The sequence below is a fragment of the Canis lupus genome, chromosome 34, assembly GCF_048164855.1.
Source record: "Canis lupus baileyi chromosome 34, mCanLup2.hap1, whole genome shotgun sequence".
Lineage (NCBI taxonomy): Eukaryota > Metazoa > Chordata > Mammalia > Carnivora > Canidae > Canis > Canis lupus.
In genome coordinates this window covers 213,541-230,391 of record NC_132871.1, presented here as the reverse complement: position 1 = coordinate 230,391, position 16,851 = coordinate 213,541, and the positions used below count along the sequence as shown (strand labels likewise).

The following is a 16,851-nucleotide window of genomic DNA, read 5'->3' as shown; positions in this document are numbered from 1 at the left end:
AGCTGAAGAAATTAAAAAGTCGATGGGAATGGTTATGAGGTAACTTTAGAGTTGTTGGCTGAGGCAGTCAGAGGATGGTAAGTAGGAAAAAACAAAAATTAAAATGGCAAAATTTGGGCAGCCCAGGTGGCCCAGCAGTTCAGCGCCGCCTTCGGCCCAGGGAGTGATCCTGGAGACCCGGGATCAAGTCCCACGTCGGGCTCCCTGCATGGAGCCTGCTTCTCCCTCTGCCTGTGTCTCTGCCTCTCTCTCTCTCTCTCTTTCTGTCTCTCATGAATAAAAAAATAAAATCATAAATAAATAAATAAATAAATAAATAAATAAATAAATAAATAAATAAATTGCCAAAATTTCCCACATGGCAGTTTTACCAAATCACTGTTTCTAACAACACTATAAAAGTAGATTTGTTGTGGTGAGTATATGTTTTAAAATTCTTTATTTTCTTCATATATCAAATGATCTATACAGGCAACACTTTATTAAAGCCAACAAGTACTTTGCACAGTTATGAATGGAACACCGCCGGGCTTTTAACTGGTACACAGCAGGGTTTGATAAATAATTTGAAGGAGTTAATGGATGGACAGATTTGTTTAAGAAGACACAGACTACTTCTTAACTAGCTAATTCAAACGTTGCTTTATATAATGTTATTTTCCACAAGAGCTTTATCGGTAAAATCTGCACTTACCACAGAGCCAGGCATGAGTCCTACTTGACTCCCAAGTCCAGATTTCTCATCTAACCCAGCCATCTGAGCTGAAAATGGCTGTGAAAGCAACAAGTTTATGTTATCTCCACAGTAAAAGACATACTTCACAAACTTAAATTGAGAAACGCACATTATCTGGGATTCTTATACAAAGACTCTTCTGAGAATCTTTTTTATATTTTTGATTTTAAAGTGCAGAAAAAGATTCAACCTCGTTTTCATTGTGTGTGTTTTTGATTGGACAATCTTCCTCGGAGTATTTTATAACCATGTTCCTTTGGACCACGTGGTCGGTCTCACGCTGGGTGAAAGCGTGCACCATCCTGCCCGTCTCATCGATTTCAGCTTCAAATCTCTTTATCTGATTTCCTCCCACAATTGGTGCTTGCCAAATGTCTGAACAAAGCCTGCAAGATGCTTTTAAAATATCTGTCCTGAAGATTCCAGTTTCCATTCCAGACTATTTTACTTAGATGGTACTGTTTCTTTGTTCATGACCAGTAAATTTTAACTGTATTTACAGAGGTTGATAAAGATTTTATCATCCTTTTAATGAATCACTGACTGTTCCAAGAATTGGCAACAGATTTACCTACTCTCTTTCACAAAAACTCTGGTAACCCAACTGACCAAAATTGTCCATATATATATATATATTCCAAGAGTGCTGTTAATTTCTAGACTTTATTGGGGAAAATGCGCATATTGTAGAAAAAATAAATCGGCAATTCCTTCTGCAATCAGTTGAGAAGAAACTGTATAAATTATTATAAAACAACAGTCCTATGTCAGGGCTCCATATGTTCCTTGTTTTCCTGGGTGATCTATTCATAAATCCCCTATGTCTGCCACTAAGAATTCAAGGAAGCATTTATGGAAAGATATTTTGTTTTATTTCATTTCTGGCAGTAAACTAAAATTGGGAAATAATCAGATAGCATTTTTAGCGTCAACTCTGTGGCCCTTTCCATATACATTATAAGGGATGTGTCATCTTCCCTTCTTGCAGAGGACATGGCGCAGATTTTGTGAGCATCCTGAGCCTGGAGAACAGCAGGAGGATACAGATGTTTCTCTTTTCAGTTTCTATTAGGAAGAGTATTAGTAGTCCTTTAAAATCAACAAAAAGAACAAAATTGCAGAGTCCAGAACAGAATTGAGAAACAAGTAATTTGAAGTAGTACTTTAAAAAAATGCTATTTGGAATTTTCCAACTATTCTCTGGTGACTTCTTAGTTTTATTGTTGTTCCATAGCAGCACTGCATTCACTTAGCTGCTCTTACAGTCAAGGGCCAACATCTGAACTGAGACAACTTGAAATCATAATAATAAATCAAAAACTTAGGCGGGGGGGTGGGGGCGGGCAAAATAGGTGAAGGGGATCAGGAGGCACAAAGTTCTGATTATAAAATAATAAGTCACGGGGATGGAAAGTACAGCACAGGGGTGTAATCAACCACATTGTGATGACATTGTGCGATAGGAGATGGAGACGCCTGCCTGGCGAGCACTGGGTAACGTATAGAGTCGTTCAATCATGAGGTTGCACACTTGGAACTACCACCACACTGTAGGTCGGCTATACTCCAATTACACAATTTTTAAAAGCTGAACGTATAATCTAAATACAACATTGAGTAATGCCCAGAACTCACCCTGCTCATGCCATCAGGCCCTGGGTGGGATGGATGTCCGGGGGGCCCTGGGGCACCAGGTTGACCAGGAACCCCGGGTTCTCCATCAATTCCCTGAGGACCACGAGGACCCTGGAGAAACAAGCCAGTGTAAATTAGAGCCCACTGCCGAATATGTACGTCATAGAAAGCTGAACGTGCAGACTTCTTGGTGGAGATGGAGTGCTCATCATCTTAAAAATGAATAACCTACTATATGATGATTCCAGTTCTATGACATTCTGAAAAAGGCAAAATTATAAAGACAGTAAAAGGATCTGCAGTTGCCAGGGCTTAGGGTGGGAATGGGGACATAAAGAGGCAGGGCACAGAACTCTAGGGCAGTGAAAGCACTGTGTATGGTACTGGGATGATGAGGATGTGTCAGTATGTGCTGGTCCAAGCCCCTGGAACATACACCCGCCAGGGGAATCCTCACGTGAACGATGGGCTCTGCCGGGGCAGGCTGACAGTGGGGAAGGCTATGACTTATGGGGACAGAGCATACATGAGCACTCTCTGTGCCTTCCTTTGAAATTTTATGTGAACCTCAAACTTCTCTAAAAAAATAAAAAATAAATAAAAAAAATAAAAAAAATTCTATTAAAAAAAAAAACAGCCAATAGCAACCCAGCAACCTAGAGCAAGTTCATCAGCTCTGCTGACGCCGTGGATTTCCATAGGGGCATGGTATACTCTGGGTAAAAATTTTACTCTTGATGTGTTAAATCCCCAGTCATGAGCCTTCTTGGGATAATCATAAAATTGTATTCAGTTCACCAATTTTCTAGAATAAGCTTCCTTATTTGTTTGGTTTTGTGATATTTAATAAAAATCTCTGAATTCGTTTGTCTGTCTTAGATTTACAGTTAACTGTGTATGTGCCTGCTTAACCTCCTCTCTCCCCCCAAAAAATATCTGAAAGCCTGCTGACTGGGGTTTGTGGCTTTTTTCATCTTTTGAATTTTTTAGTGTTTTGTATAGTTCTTGGCACACAGCAGACACTCAATATATGCTTATTACATTTTCGCATTTCAATCCTCTTTATTCTAGTACTTGGGAGTCTGGCAAACTTTATTTTCCTTACCACCCCCGAAGGTAGACCAGACCAATGAGAAGGAGAGGGAAAGGCTCAGAGACCCAGCCAAGTCTAGTTCTCAGAGAAGTGAGCAAGGATTTTGAGCTGCCAAATTCCACTCTCCTCCCAACCACATTCTGGAGGCAGCTTGGGGAACAGCCACGTCCTCAGTTCTGAACATGCTCCAGCCCCCAACCTCTTCATTCCCACAAGTCTTGTGAAGCATTTTCTGACTTTTAACCCTGAAGAGTCTTAACAGACTTGACAAGGAAAGAAGGGACCAAAGAGCTCAAAAGTCCGTATGGTTTTTATAATTAGAAGCAAAGATCAAGAAAAATACGGTAAGTGAATTGGAGTTTGATAAAAGCAGCTCCTCGTGCCTAACCACGAGAACACCTCCTGGCTTACAGTAAGTAATTAGAACAGGAGCTGATACAGCAGAAAGAGAAAATATAAAACAAGCTGAGGTGGGGAAGGGGGCAGTTTGCAGATGATGGCCGTGGGGACAGTGGCGTAACAGCTATTCAGTAATTTAATTACTATATTCAAATATTTCTGTAGATTCATAAGGATCTGTTTACCTCTTGGGAAAAGGGCATATAAGTGAACTTATCTACCAAACAGAAGTAGACAGTCTGAAACACACTTAAAATAATTTCTCAGAAAATTATTCTTATCAATCACTTTCTCAAGTCAAACCCTCACTGACCCCTACGCCACTGCCAATTCACTGAAGGCTTGTAATCATGCTTAAGAGGCTGACCGTAACTGCCGTCTAGGACCCCTGAGCCTACGGATGAGAGCACACGAACTGCAAATGCGTGCTGTCCACGGCGGCACAGGAAGAGCAGTCGTCTGACCTACGCGAACGGCCTTGCATGGAAAACTTGTATTTCTGAAACATGAAGCTGCTGAGAACCAGGTTCTGTTATATGCAAAACGTGAGCTGAAATATCTCTGCTCCCAAGGAGATTTCTAAAGACAACACCAAAGCCACATCTAGTGTCAATATGAGACAGTAGAGAGACGTCTGGGTAATATTGATCCTCAAAAAATCCTATCCTTTTTCCATCCCTCTACGATTAATAATCATGTTTCGAAGTCCGACCAGAAGACGGCCCACTGTCCTGAGTGTGAGGTATTCCGTGCCTCCAAAGCATCTCCTCTCAATAGCCTACACGGTTTGTACTCTTGTGCAAATGGAGATTGAAATTAATACAAATCTGTAAAAATGGCCCAAAATAAAGTGAACATAATTATAATGAAAGTAAGAAAAAATATACTACATAAACAGTTTTTCTGATAAACATTGAAAACAGAAAAGATAATTTGGGAACACATTAAAATATAGACATTCCCATTTCCAAGTAAGCTGAAGTACGCACACTTGTGTTGAGGTAAACGTCCCGTTATCCTCATTCACCTCACCCCACCGCCCCCCCCCAGCCACCCCCACCGACCCACCATCCATCCTTGCCCACCCCACCCAGCCATCCCCACTGACCCCCCACCACCCATCCTTGCCCACCACCCACCACCCACCCCCGACCCCCCACCACTCATCCTTGCCCACCCCACCCCACCCACCCCCACCAACCTCTGTGCACCCAGTCACTCCCACCCTCCCCCACCCACCCATCCTTGCCCGCCCCCCACCCCCGCACCCCCACCTCCACCAACCCACCACCCAACCTTGCTCACCCCCCACACACACTCCCACCCCCCACCCCCCCAGACGCACCCCTACTCCTCTCAGGGAACCACCTGCACAGCAGTACTGACCAAAGGCCACTAGGTGGCGGCCTCTAAACACCCAGGAGAGGAAGGGCCCGTCAGTGCCACCCCAGCTCCAGGCACCACACACTCAGGAGATGCTGGGGTGGGTAACACTTGGCTTGTTCCCAGTTTACAGACGAGGAAAGAGACCCAAGAAGTGTCACGTGCAACCTGAACCACTGTCCACGTCCTGACGGACTGCTGGTGGGTCACCATGAAGTGATCAGGGTAGTTGAGTTAGAACCAAGTCCCCGTGATGAGACACAGACCCCATGGTCATCGGTAGGAACGAGGGCTTCGTGAGAACATCTCCATAGCAGTGGCTTTCCATCCTGAGCACTTTGCTCCCTCCCCTTGGAGTGACATCAAGAGAGGTTTCTAGCTGTCACGGCTGTATGGGGAGGACAGGTGCTGCGACTGGCAGCGGGTGGGTGGAATCAGAAATGCTGCCAGTTACCCTGCAACGTATAGGGATCAGATGGCCCCAAATGCCAAGAGTGTTGGGCTTGAGAAACCACGCTTCACATCGTGAAATCCTGACTGGTAGTAATGGAAGCAGAGGGAGAAATGGTATTTGTGAGGAGAGTCCAGCCCACAAGGTGCCAGCCACAGCCTGAGTCTAGGTCCTCAAGTCTTCAGACATGAGGCAGAACACACTACCTATGGGTATTTTGTGACATCATGCCTGCTAATCTTTCAACTGGCCATGGTGGAGGCATGTCACCCTAACTCGGAGCAGACACCTGGAGAGCCACTAACTGTGCTCAGGCTACCGACATGGGTGAGGCGGCTCAGCAGGAAAGCAGTGAGGAAGGAAGGCAGCATGAGGTGCCCAGAGCGCCTGCAGGCCACTGGCCTGCTCCCCGGGGGCCTCATTCACCTGCGTGCCTCGGGCACCATCTGCAAGGAGCATCACACTACACTTGGCCCTATGCGTGGAAGCATAAAACAGTATCAGAGATGGAACCGGCAGCAAGAGTTCCCAGCAACATGACCTGAAGTACGTTGTTCTTCATTTAATCCTCAAGGTGGTTTGTTGCTTCCCTGCTCATCTATTTCTAACTATGGATAAACGCATATCTGGAAGGCTAAAAATCTGGAGTTAAATGTAGTAGAAATCACTAGACAGAAAATCAAACAGCACAAGTTTTTCTCATTAAAACATAAGATAACGACAGCAATACAGAAATGAATACATTGTTTAATGCATGAAAGACGTTCATTTCCGATGGGGAGGTATAAAAAGAAAAAGAATTGCTATCCTAGGACTTGGTAATAAGAGAATAAACCATTTGGCATATATTATATAACATCTTCATGTTTTATCTTAAGGGTATACAGTTGGTCATTTAAATTTAGAGGCGCTCCCTTTGTTGTGGAGTGGTTTGCTGATCTTTAAAATGAGTCCTTGGATAGCAGCTTCGCAGCAGCTGTGCAGTGAAAAAAGAGCGATAGATACTTTGGAAATAAATTCGTTGTACAAACGCTCGAAAGAAAACCTAGTTCTCTAATAATCTTGTTCTTTATCAGGTTTGGGTGTTCCTGTGGCAACCACAGGTCATGCAACTTGGGTGTTTTACCTCAACAGCACATTCTTGGCATTGTTCGCTCATGGTTTACAACTCCTGCAAGCAACGTGAGCCATTCATCATGTTTCCTTAAGTTCTACTTTGCTCTAGTTTGACCTCCTGAGGGACAAAGAGGCGTCATCTGTGTTACCTACTAAGACAATAGGTAAGCCCTCCCCTGCGATAATTCCCTCCGACGCAGAGGAGACACCGCATCGCTCCATGACCTGAATTCTGACACATCTGATAGAGGTGACAGAGAAACAGTGCCACCAACTCTTTGCTGTATCCAGGGATGTGGTACAGACGCGCCTACTGGTATGGGGGACAATTCACCAAAAAGGAGACTCTGCTGTCAACTTACAGGCTTTCCTTTTGGGCCCCTCTCTCCTCTTGGTCCTTGTGATCCTGGAGGTCCCTAAAACAGAAAGTGATGATTATGCCTGCAAAACAAGCATACTTCAGATGTTTTTGTTGTAAATGTCTGCTGGAGCTAAGAAAATTGGAAAACAGAAATATCACTCTTCTAATTCAATTCAATCTATAGAAGATAAAGCCATGTGCATATAAAAGCTCTGTGTACAAAAAAAAAAAAACTCTGTGTACAGAGAAAGGCTGTTTATGTCAGCAATGAAGCTTAAATGTCTGTACAGAATTAAAGAATTAAATGCTATATTATCGCATCTGCAGCCCAGTGGGCTGAATCTATCACCTGAATGATAACTGCAAAATTTATAAGGATCATTTTTGCTGTCTTGTCCCAAACAAGCCTTTGCCACTAAATTATGGTTACAAAAACATGCAGTTTGGATTTTTAGAACTACAAAGATGTGCAAACCCCAAATTATCAGTGGTCTGAAGGAACGTATGTTTATGTTCTCCATCTAGTTACCCAGGAAGGCCAACTGGTAATCCAACCCGGAGATCAATGGTCTTTTATGCTAAGCTAGTTAATATGCTATTCTGATGTGTGACTTTGCAAATTCTATGGAAATATGATTTAATTTCATGAACAGATGTAATCAAGAGTTTATTTCATTAAACAGATAGAGGTAGCCCACCTTCAATCATTGTCAAATAGCAGGCACGTGGGCCCCGATTCCAGTGAGTAAGGCTAATATGTAACAGTGTGACAACAGAGCGTCTTGCCTTCCTCATGATCAATAGTGACTCTAACCCAAAGGAACAATAGGGCTCATCAATTTCAGAACGAAATGATCTTTCATGCATAATTCATCATTACAAAGGAACACCTGAACTTGAAGAGGTTTCAAAACAAAACGTTTCAAGAAGCCAAGCGTCATGGTGTTGATGTCTCTGATGGTTTTAAAGATTTTCAGTGTATCTCTAAGAACTGATGGGCACCATGAGTGTTGGAGGAAACTACTTACGGCTGGTCCTGGACGGCCACGTATGCCTGTTACCTAAACAATAAACAAGATAATCTGTAAAGAAGGCGTCGCGACAGAGTTTTAGAACAGTCAACAGCCAAACAAATAAGAGTAACAACAAATGTCCAGTGAATGTTTTTAGAGCAAATCGATGTTGTCGACTGATGCCCATGTCCTCCCTGCTTAGCATTAGGACATGACCTAACTTAAGCTCTGAAACAGGGAGCCAGTACCCTTATAGTGAATGAGAGCACCAGTGCTAGAGCCTAGAGGCCTGGGTTCAAATCCTAACTCTGTGCCTTACCAGTTGTGTGACCTTGAACTATTTCTTATCCTCTCCATGCTCAGTGTTTCTGCTCCTGTGAAATGGTGATGACGATGGTAAAATTACCCCACCCCCCAGCACAACCGTTGTGAAGACAAATAAATAAATACTTGTAGAGCACTCAAAATAGTACCTAAGACATAGTAAGTACACCTAAGAGCTTTTAAATAAAAGACAACAATATGAATGATTTGCCTTTTTAGGAATCTTTGTTAAAAACAAGCCAATTTCAAGGCAAAGCAAAAATGCAAACTCTGACAAATAAATCAACATGCATATGCTTGTCTTGACAGAGTGATGACAACTCCTTTGAGATCTAGGAGACTGGTGGTTGAAGAATTTTCATCCTCCTTAAGAATATACTTTTTGATCGTGTACAAGTCTAAGTAACTCTTATACAGTATGGAATTTCAATTAGGATAATGGCAAGATATATTTCCAGAAGTGCGGAACATTAAATAATGCCTTTCTATTTGGATTACATTGCAATTTATACTATAAAAATATAGATCTTAAGTATCCCTTTACATCCATATAGAATATGCTTAACTTTGTAAGACCCTGACTTTCACTTTCAGTCATGGGACAATAAAGTCAAGAATATTGTAATAAATAAGCCTTAAATATTATATTAAAGAATTAATCTCTTTTGGCTTGCTTATCTTATACTAAAACTTGGTTATAAAAAAACTGATGTCTCTTTCTATGAGGGTATGTATATAAGCAATAATCTATAACTGTGCTATAACTAAGTTTATTAAAGACACATGAAAATAATATTTATGTATACTTACAACAGGCACTAATCCTGGTTCTCCTTTTTGTCCCTATGAAGCAAAAAAAAGTTCAATTATCAAAATATAATAGCTTGTTGAGCATAATCATGTCATACTAAAATATTCCATATCAACACTGGGAATTTCTGTATAAAAAATGTAAAATATGGGCTCCTGGGTGGCTCAGTTGGTTAAGCACCTGCCTTCAGCTCAGGTCACAACCCCAGGATCCTGGGATCAAGGCCCAGTCAGGCTCCCTGCTCAGCGAGGAGTCTGCTTCTCCCAGTTTCTCTGCCCCTCCCTCTGCTTCTGCTCTCCTCGTATGCATTCCCCCTCACTCCTCTCTCTCTCAAACAAAATATTTTTAAAAAAAGAAACAATATTTACAGTAGTCAGATATTGCTGATAAAAAAAATTACTTCTCATCTGAAAGACACAAAAATATCCATCCAATGTGTGAAAAGCATCAAGTTACTTTGCTTTAGTTTTTATATTGAATAAGCCTAGTAACTGACTAGACCAGGATAGCTGTGTTGAAAAGTTGTAAAATCAAAGTACCATAGGAAATCTATCCAAAGATGGAAAACTCTAAAGAAAATCCAATATTTGGATACGTTTGAATTTTCACATTCCTATTACACGTCACCCAGTCTTTAGTAATTTACAGGTGCCAGCCATTTCTAAAACCCTTGCCACCTTTTTTAAAACTCATGGAAGAATTGGAGAAATAACGAGATAAGTTTGCTTATCTTCAAAAGAAAGAAAAAAAGAAGGAAATAACATTATAACATTGGTTAGACAATTCTCATTATCTGAGGTAAATCTAGAAAAAATATTAACTGAATTAGAAAAGAAAAATAACACCAGAAACAAAAATGACTTAAAGGATATAACATCAGGCAGTTTAATTGGCTTTTATGATAGATGTAGCAAATGCAACAGCTGTAGATGGGATTCTCAGAACTTCAGTTTCTGAAAAACTGTGTTCTCATAGCATGATTTCAAGTACATAGATAATATTGGATGAATTGTACCTTTATATACCTCTATTTTACCATATATTTACATGCATTAATTATTTGGGAATTTGTCTTTCAACAGATTTTGGTCCCACCAAGGTCCTGATCAAGTCTACTTTACATCCTTAGTTTGACACACAGAAATCCTCAATAAATTCTTGAATATATTAATTTCCATTAATAATGCTTTTTACTGGGCAACTGAAGAGTATGAATACATGAAGAATGATATCCAAAATGTAGAAAAAGTGAGAGTAATGAGTTTTATTTCTCTTTTCACATACATTGCTCTTTTATCTGATCATAAAAATAATATGGGTTAATGAGGAATTTTAAAAATAGAGGAAATTTACAAAAGAAACAACATTTCCACACCCAGGAGACAACCACTTTTAACATGCTGGTATTCTTAGTTTCCCAGCATGTACCTGAACTTGGTGTACCTCATCAATGCCTCCGTATTTTACTTATAGTTTCATTTTCACAAGTAAAAAAACAGCACAATGAATATCCTTGTTATAAATATATGTGTAGTATCTCTAGTTAATACCTTGTGATGTATCTCTAGAAAGTGAAGTTGTGGGTTAAAGATCATATGTAATTTCAGGTTTTTTTTTTAAAGATTTTATTTATTCATGATAGAGCTAGAGCTAGAGCTAGAGCTAGAGCTAGAGCTAGAGCTAGAGCTAGAGCTAGAGAGAGAGGAGACAGGCAGAGGGAGAAGCAGGCTCCATGCCAGGAGCCTGACGCAGGACTTGACCTCGGGACTCCAGGATCGTGCCCTGGGCTGAAGGCAGGCGCTAAACCGCTGAGCCACCCAGAGATCCCTTAATATCAGGTTTTTCATCTAGATCACCTAAGCATACTCCCGAAAGGTACAATTCAATTATATCCTTCCAGTTGTATCTCATATCTGACAAAATTTTATAAGGTGAAATTTAAAAAATACTTTACAATCCTAATGGTCTTAATAATGGATTCTATGGCAGAGTAACATCCTGAAGGCACCTGGTGATTGTAATGCTAAGGTTAGGAAGTCGGGAATAGAGAATCTGGCAGTGAGAAATAGCTCTACAGAAGCAGATTGGAGCGCTACGTGAGCAGGTCCAAGGTGGGACACAAGAGACTAAAGACAACCTACAGTCTAGAAGAAGAGGATCATCACACACGGGCAGGAAAACAGAGCAGGCTTATTTCTGCACTTCCAAGTCTCCTAACTTCCAGCCTGACCCTTCCTATTTGTAAAATAACTTGAAAGTATCAAAAAAAATTAACCTTTTAAGAGCTGTAAGAGCTTTTTTTTGAGATGCTGAAAGAATTTGAATTGTTTAGAAAGGGTAGATAAATCTGCACCCAATACCGAAAGGACTTTATGAGAATAATGCTGGGAGAAAAAAAAAAAAAAAAGTTCTTTTCTGGAACAAATCTAGAAAAACAAGTAAAAAGTGAAGAGAAATTATTTCAATCAAAAAGAGAAAAATGGAATAGTCAACTAAGAATGGTCGGGAAATCTCCATTTTAAGAGACCAGCAATTAAAATGCAGCCTTTGCTCTTTGTGCTTAGGAGAATGGAACTCGCTGGTATCTTTGTCAGCTAAATTGTAAGGTTTCTGATATCTCATTATGAACTTTCATTTTTCCACAATACCTGATGTGGGGATTGAGTGATCCATTATCAGGTTCTGATAATAAATGTTTCTAATGATTCAATGAGGATTCTTATTTTGGAAAGAAGCCACAAATGTAAGTATTTGTTGCTTTTTAAAATATGGGCTATAAATAAATTAATTTACATGGAATTATCATTTGTCTAACATCTGCCAAATTTGATTTTCGTACTCACTGGGAAACATAAAATTCAAATACTCATATCTGATTCAGAGATCCAAATCTGAGACCTGATGAGAATTACAGTTTAATTTTGCTTCTTGTCTGTTACTCATCACTTAAAGCCACATGGACATGTCTCACCACTTTTACAGGATGGCGTTACTGTGGAGACGGTCACAGTGTTTTTTCCCACCATTGCATCATCTGTATCATTTGCCTCATACAGGGATTTAACAAAGGCTCAGTAACTATTAGGAGGTTGACATGAATGAACGAATGAATTACAAATAAAATCAATATTCATATAAACAAGGCACAAAATACATTTTTATTACAGTACCCTGCTCTGATAGTTCTGACGGCACCTGATAGTAAATGACCGAGTCATGACGATGGTAGCACATAATAGGATGTGGTAAGTTGGCAGCTGTTTTAAGCATGTCCTTCCCCCAACTGTCCCACACTGCCTTTAGAAAAGTTCAGGTTTAATTTCAGATATAAATAAAACATGGGCTGGTATCTGTAGACCTACTCTTTTGACATATATCCAAATCTAAATAGCTTCACTGATATTTATTCCAAATAAGACAATTTATGGTATTGCCCTTTTAACCAAAAACTGTAGAAGTAGCCAGGATAGCATCATTTCATTTAATATGAGGGTATAGCTTTGCTTTATCTGATGCTCTGATTATCACCTTAATGAAGTTCCACCGTATGCAAAATTAAGACAACTTAAAGTCAGTGGTCATCTGCCTCAAATCTGCCATGAAATTCAGGATGACTGCCCATTTCCATTCCTGATCCCCAAGCCCATCCCATCTGGATAATACTGAAGCAAATGCCACTGTTTTTGAATTAACTAGAAAACGGAGAACAATGCCAAGGGAATGGAACTCTCTTCACTCGGAGAGATTACCCACATGCAGGTGAGAAGTGGCCAAATTGGCAGTTATATTTAGGATTCTGGCTAAATTGTACCATCATCCTCTTGAATGTAAGGCTTGTTTCTGGGACTAGATTTTAGGCTCCTTAAGGTAGGGGAAGAGGAAAGAAGAGAAGCTGATTATGTGTTTGATAAAGTGTTCAATTACTTCTTTTGAGTGAATATTCACTTCTGAACCAAGAGAAGAGAGGCCACAACCCCACTGAAATACAACCATCACCCACCCACCCACTCTTTCTTCCTTCTTTCCATCCATCCTTTCTTCAATTAAGCAATTACTGAACTTCTAATATGTGTAAGGTATATACTAAGCACAGTGATAAATGCAAGTAATTTGGGGGTTTTGGGGTTTTTTTTTGGGGGGGAGGGCAGCGTGAGAGGGAGAATCTTAATAAGGATCCACACCCAGTGTGAAGCCCCACACGGGTTCCATCTCACAACCATGAGACTCTGATGTGAGCTGAAATCAAGAGTCAATTGCTTAACTGACTGAGCCACCGTGGCACCCCAATAAATGCAAGTAATTCAAAGGTTAATGTGGCACAGTCTCAATCCCTAAGGGATTTACAACTTTCTAGAAGAAACATCTATAAACAAAAATTAACAAAGTGAATAAAACAGAGGCAGCTGTAATCTATAAGTGAAGTAGCTCAAATATTTATATTTGTATGGTAATTTGTACTTTACAAAAGACTTTCAAATACCATAAAGCACAGTCCTGAGTGGACAGTATTGAAAATAAAACCATACGAAGTAAAACTTACCTTTCTTCCTCTACCTGTAAGAAAGGGAAGAATAAATATGTTAAATATGTTATTTTAAGAAGAAACAGTTAATGAGAATCTCCTAAATACTTATTTTCAGTAATAGGTTTTTGGGATGTCAGAATGTAACTTAAACAGGTTTCCCTATTAACAGTAGGGATAACTCAAAAGTTGTTTTAGGTCAATATTTTGGTAACAGGCAAAGTATTACATCTCTTTGGAAAACTCTGACATTATTCAAATATTCTTCACACCATTCATATAGCATTTAAAGTTCATTAAATTATAAAATTAGCTACTAAATTTGTCATGAATAATCTTCAATATATTTTTTGTTTTTTATACTTTTTTGAGGTTATTCAATTGTATACCTAAAAACCCAAAATACGTTAAAGATACACAATTATAGAGTGAAAAAAAATCCTTCTATCCTGTCCCTTTCCCCTATTTCCCACATTTCAATCCCCTGGAGGGGGCCACTATTACTGATTTTTCTATTACGAGTCTTCCTAACCAAAAACATAATGGGACATTCCATTTTTTAGAGTTGTCATCTGACTTGGTAACCATTTTTTTCAGGTAGATCTTATACATTTCACATTGTTTATTCTTAGCCATTTTATTCTGTTGCTATTATAAATAAGATATTTTTTATTCCCATTATTTATTCTATGGGCTGATTGCTGGTATATAGTAAATCTGTTAATTTGTTTGTTAATTTCACACTGCAGCATCTTACTAAATTATTTAGTAAAAAACTACTTTCCCTTTAAGTTTTATAAGTACACAGTTATATTTTCTGCAACAAATCATTTTACCTCCTCTCTTCTAATTTTTATACTTCTAATTTCTTTTTTTATCTAATTTTTTGTTCAGGTATATTCAATAATATTAAACTGTAGTTGTCATAATGGATATTCATAATCTATCTCTGAGTTTAGAGAAAATAATTCTAGTACTAAACATAATGAAGCTTTTAAGCTGAGATGTACATATTTTACTGGGTTAATGAAATATCATTTGGTACTAAGTTATTGAGCATCTTTATCAAGAATATTTATTTTTGCCAAATATCTTTATTTCAAATACAAAGAAAAGTACTCTTTTTTCATAGATCTGTTAAGATAATTTTTTCTTTTAATGGCAATATTGATTTTTCCTGCGCTTCTTCCTCTGTCATTTTCATTTCCCCATGATGGTTTTTGGTTTTCCCTCTGCTTCTTTCCTCATTGTTAATTATTTTATATTTCTAATGTAGGCCTTTCTTAATAAACTCCACTAAGTTTTATTTAGTTTGTGGTAAAATGGTCATAATTTTTATCAGTTCTGTGGTAATATATTTACCAGTGTGTTCTTAATTTTGTAAATGTAGCTAACACCTTCCCTTTTTTCTTAGATTATCTTTGCCATCAACATTGTTGCTAGCTCTATTTTTATTATTCATTTTGGAACAAAATGGACTTCACAAACCCAGCTATTGCAAAAGGTCACTTGTTGTTTTTTTTTATTTTTTTATTTGCCCCCACTGTCCCAACATACTATTCACTTATCCACACAGGTTTAATTTTGCTTTTTTCCCAGAGCTTCTTTGTAGGTTGCATCAGCTTTGGGTAGCCCTTAGGTGTCATAGTTTTAACTCTTCCTATTATATGTTTCTGCTTACATTCCTAAAACTAGAGTTTACGTATTTATTCAAGGCACACCATTACTCTTGAATGATATCCAAGAGGAGAATTGGTAAATTACTATCTAGTGCTTCCATGAAAATACAGTTGAATTCTTCATTGTATTTATGGTTATTTGCAATGGAATTTTGGGCTGGGGGAATAAAGCCTTAACGCTCTCTTGACAACAATGCATGCGCTACAAAAACATTCATGACTGCTGAAACAAATAATAGTTTAATATTAATCTTACCTGGTTCATTAAAACATAAAAATGAACTTGTTCCTCTTATATGTCTCTTTAACACATGTATTCAAATACATAGTCTATATTAAACGTTGACATTTGTCTCAAAAAAAGGTTTAAAAACCAGCAATTTATATCATTCTTTTCTCCAGGAAATCCATCTCATTCTCTTGTCTTTCTGAGCCATCATTAAAAACATTCTGCATTTATGAACTAATGTAACAGAGGGTGCTCTGGCATTAAATTATATTAGAAATAATTATTCCATTCCCAAGAGCAAACTTGGCTCCAGAGAAGACAAATGGGCTTTCTAGATCTCCTCTTAGACAATAAATGACCTCACAGAATACCAACAAATATTTTGGAGGCATCCAGCATGGGCAGGGTAACAAAGAACCATGGAAAATGACTACAAGAAATTCTTAACTTAAATTAGACATAACCACACAAAATTCAGCCCAAAATTCCCCTGGTTTTTAAGAGAACAGGAAATTATTCTCTCCTCTCCCTAGTGTTAGATAAAGTGGGTGAACAAAACCATTAACCCCAAACACCATTGACTAGTGGTTTAATTATTCTTTTTGGTTGCTGAATTCTGAGAGCAAAAACCACTGCAATTATAAAGATGAGTCACTGGATCAACTCTGAGTTGGCCTTGAGCATTCTTACCAAAGTTGGTATTGCTACCTCCAGTTGTATGTGGGCAGACAGGACAGCATTCTCCAGGGGGAGTTACAGGGTCAGCACATTCAAGGACATCCTGGCACTGTATCTTGTCACAGAGGATGGCTCCATTGTCACAGACACAGATCTGGCAAGGGGCAGGTTTCCAAATGTCTCTGTTTAAGTACATCTGACCATTCTGAGTGCAGGCGATTTCTTCACCATATCCTTCTAGAATAAGAAGAAAAAGAGGGAGAGAGGGACAAGGAGGTCAGTAATCTTCTGAAATTTTGGAATCTGGGAAATATTTAAGAAGGCGAGTCATCCTGTGGGTTCAAAAAGTTTTAGGCTAAGCAGTAACCCACCAAGGAGGCAAAACATGGAGGAACTTACTTCATTCGTCCTTTCATATTGA

At 39.1% G+C, this 16,851-nt stretch overlaps 1 protein-coding gene across 1 annotated transcript in view; it reads right to left on the bottom strand.

Moving 5' to 3' along the window:
- Positions 1-16,851, bottom strand: part of COL5A2 (collagen type V alpha 2 chain) — a 138,263-nt gene that overhangs the window by 56,276 nt on the left and 65,136 nt on the right. The window contains exons 2-8 of the mRNA XM_072811054.1: positions 16,443-16,667; positions 13,863-13,876; positions 9,322-9,354; positions 8,203-8,235; positions 7,176-7,229; positions 2,372-2,482; positions 695-772 (exon numbers count right to left, since the gene is read on the bottom strand). Of these exons, the coding sequence (XP_072667155.1) occupies positions 695-772; positions 2,372-2,482; positions 7,176-7,229; positions 8,203-8,235; positions 9,322-9,354; positions 13,863-13,876; positions 16,443-16,667 (548 nt within the window). The remainder of the gene's footprint in view (positions 1-694; positions 773-2,371; positions 2,483-7,175; positions 7,230-8,202; positions 8,236-9,321; positions 9,355-13,862; positions 13,877-16,442; positions 16,668-16,851) is intronic.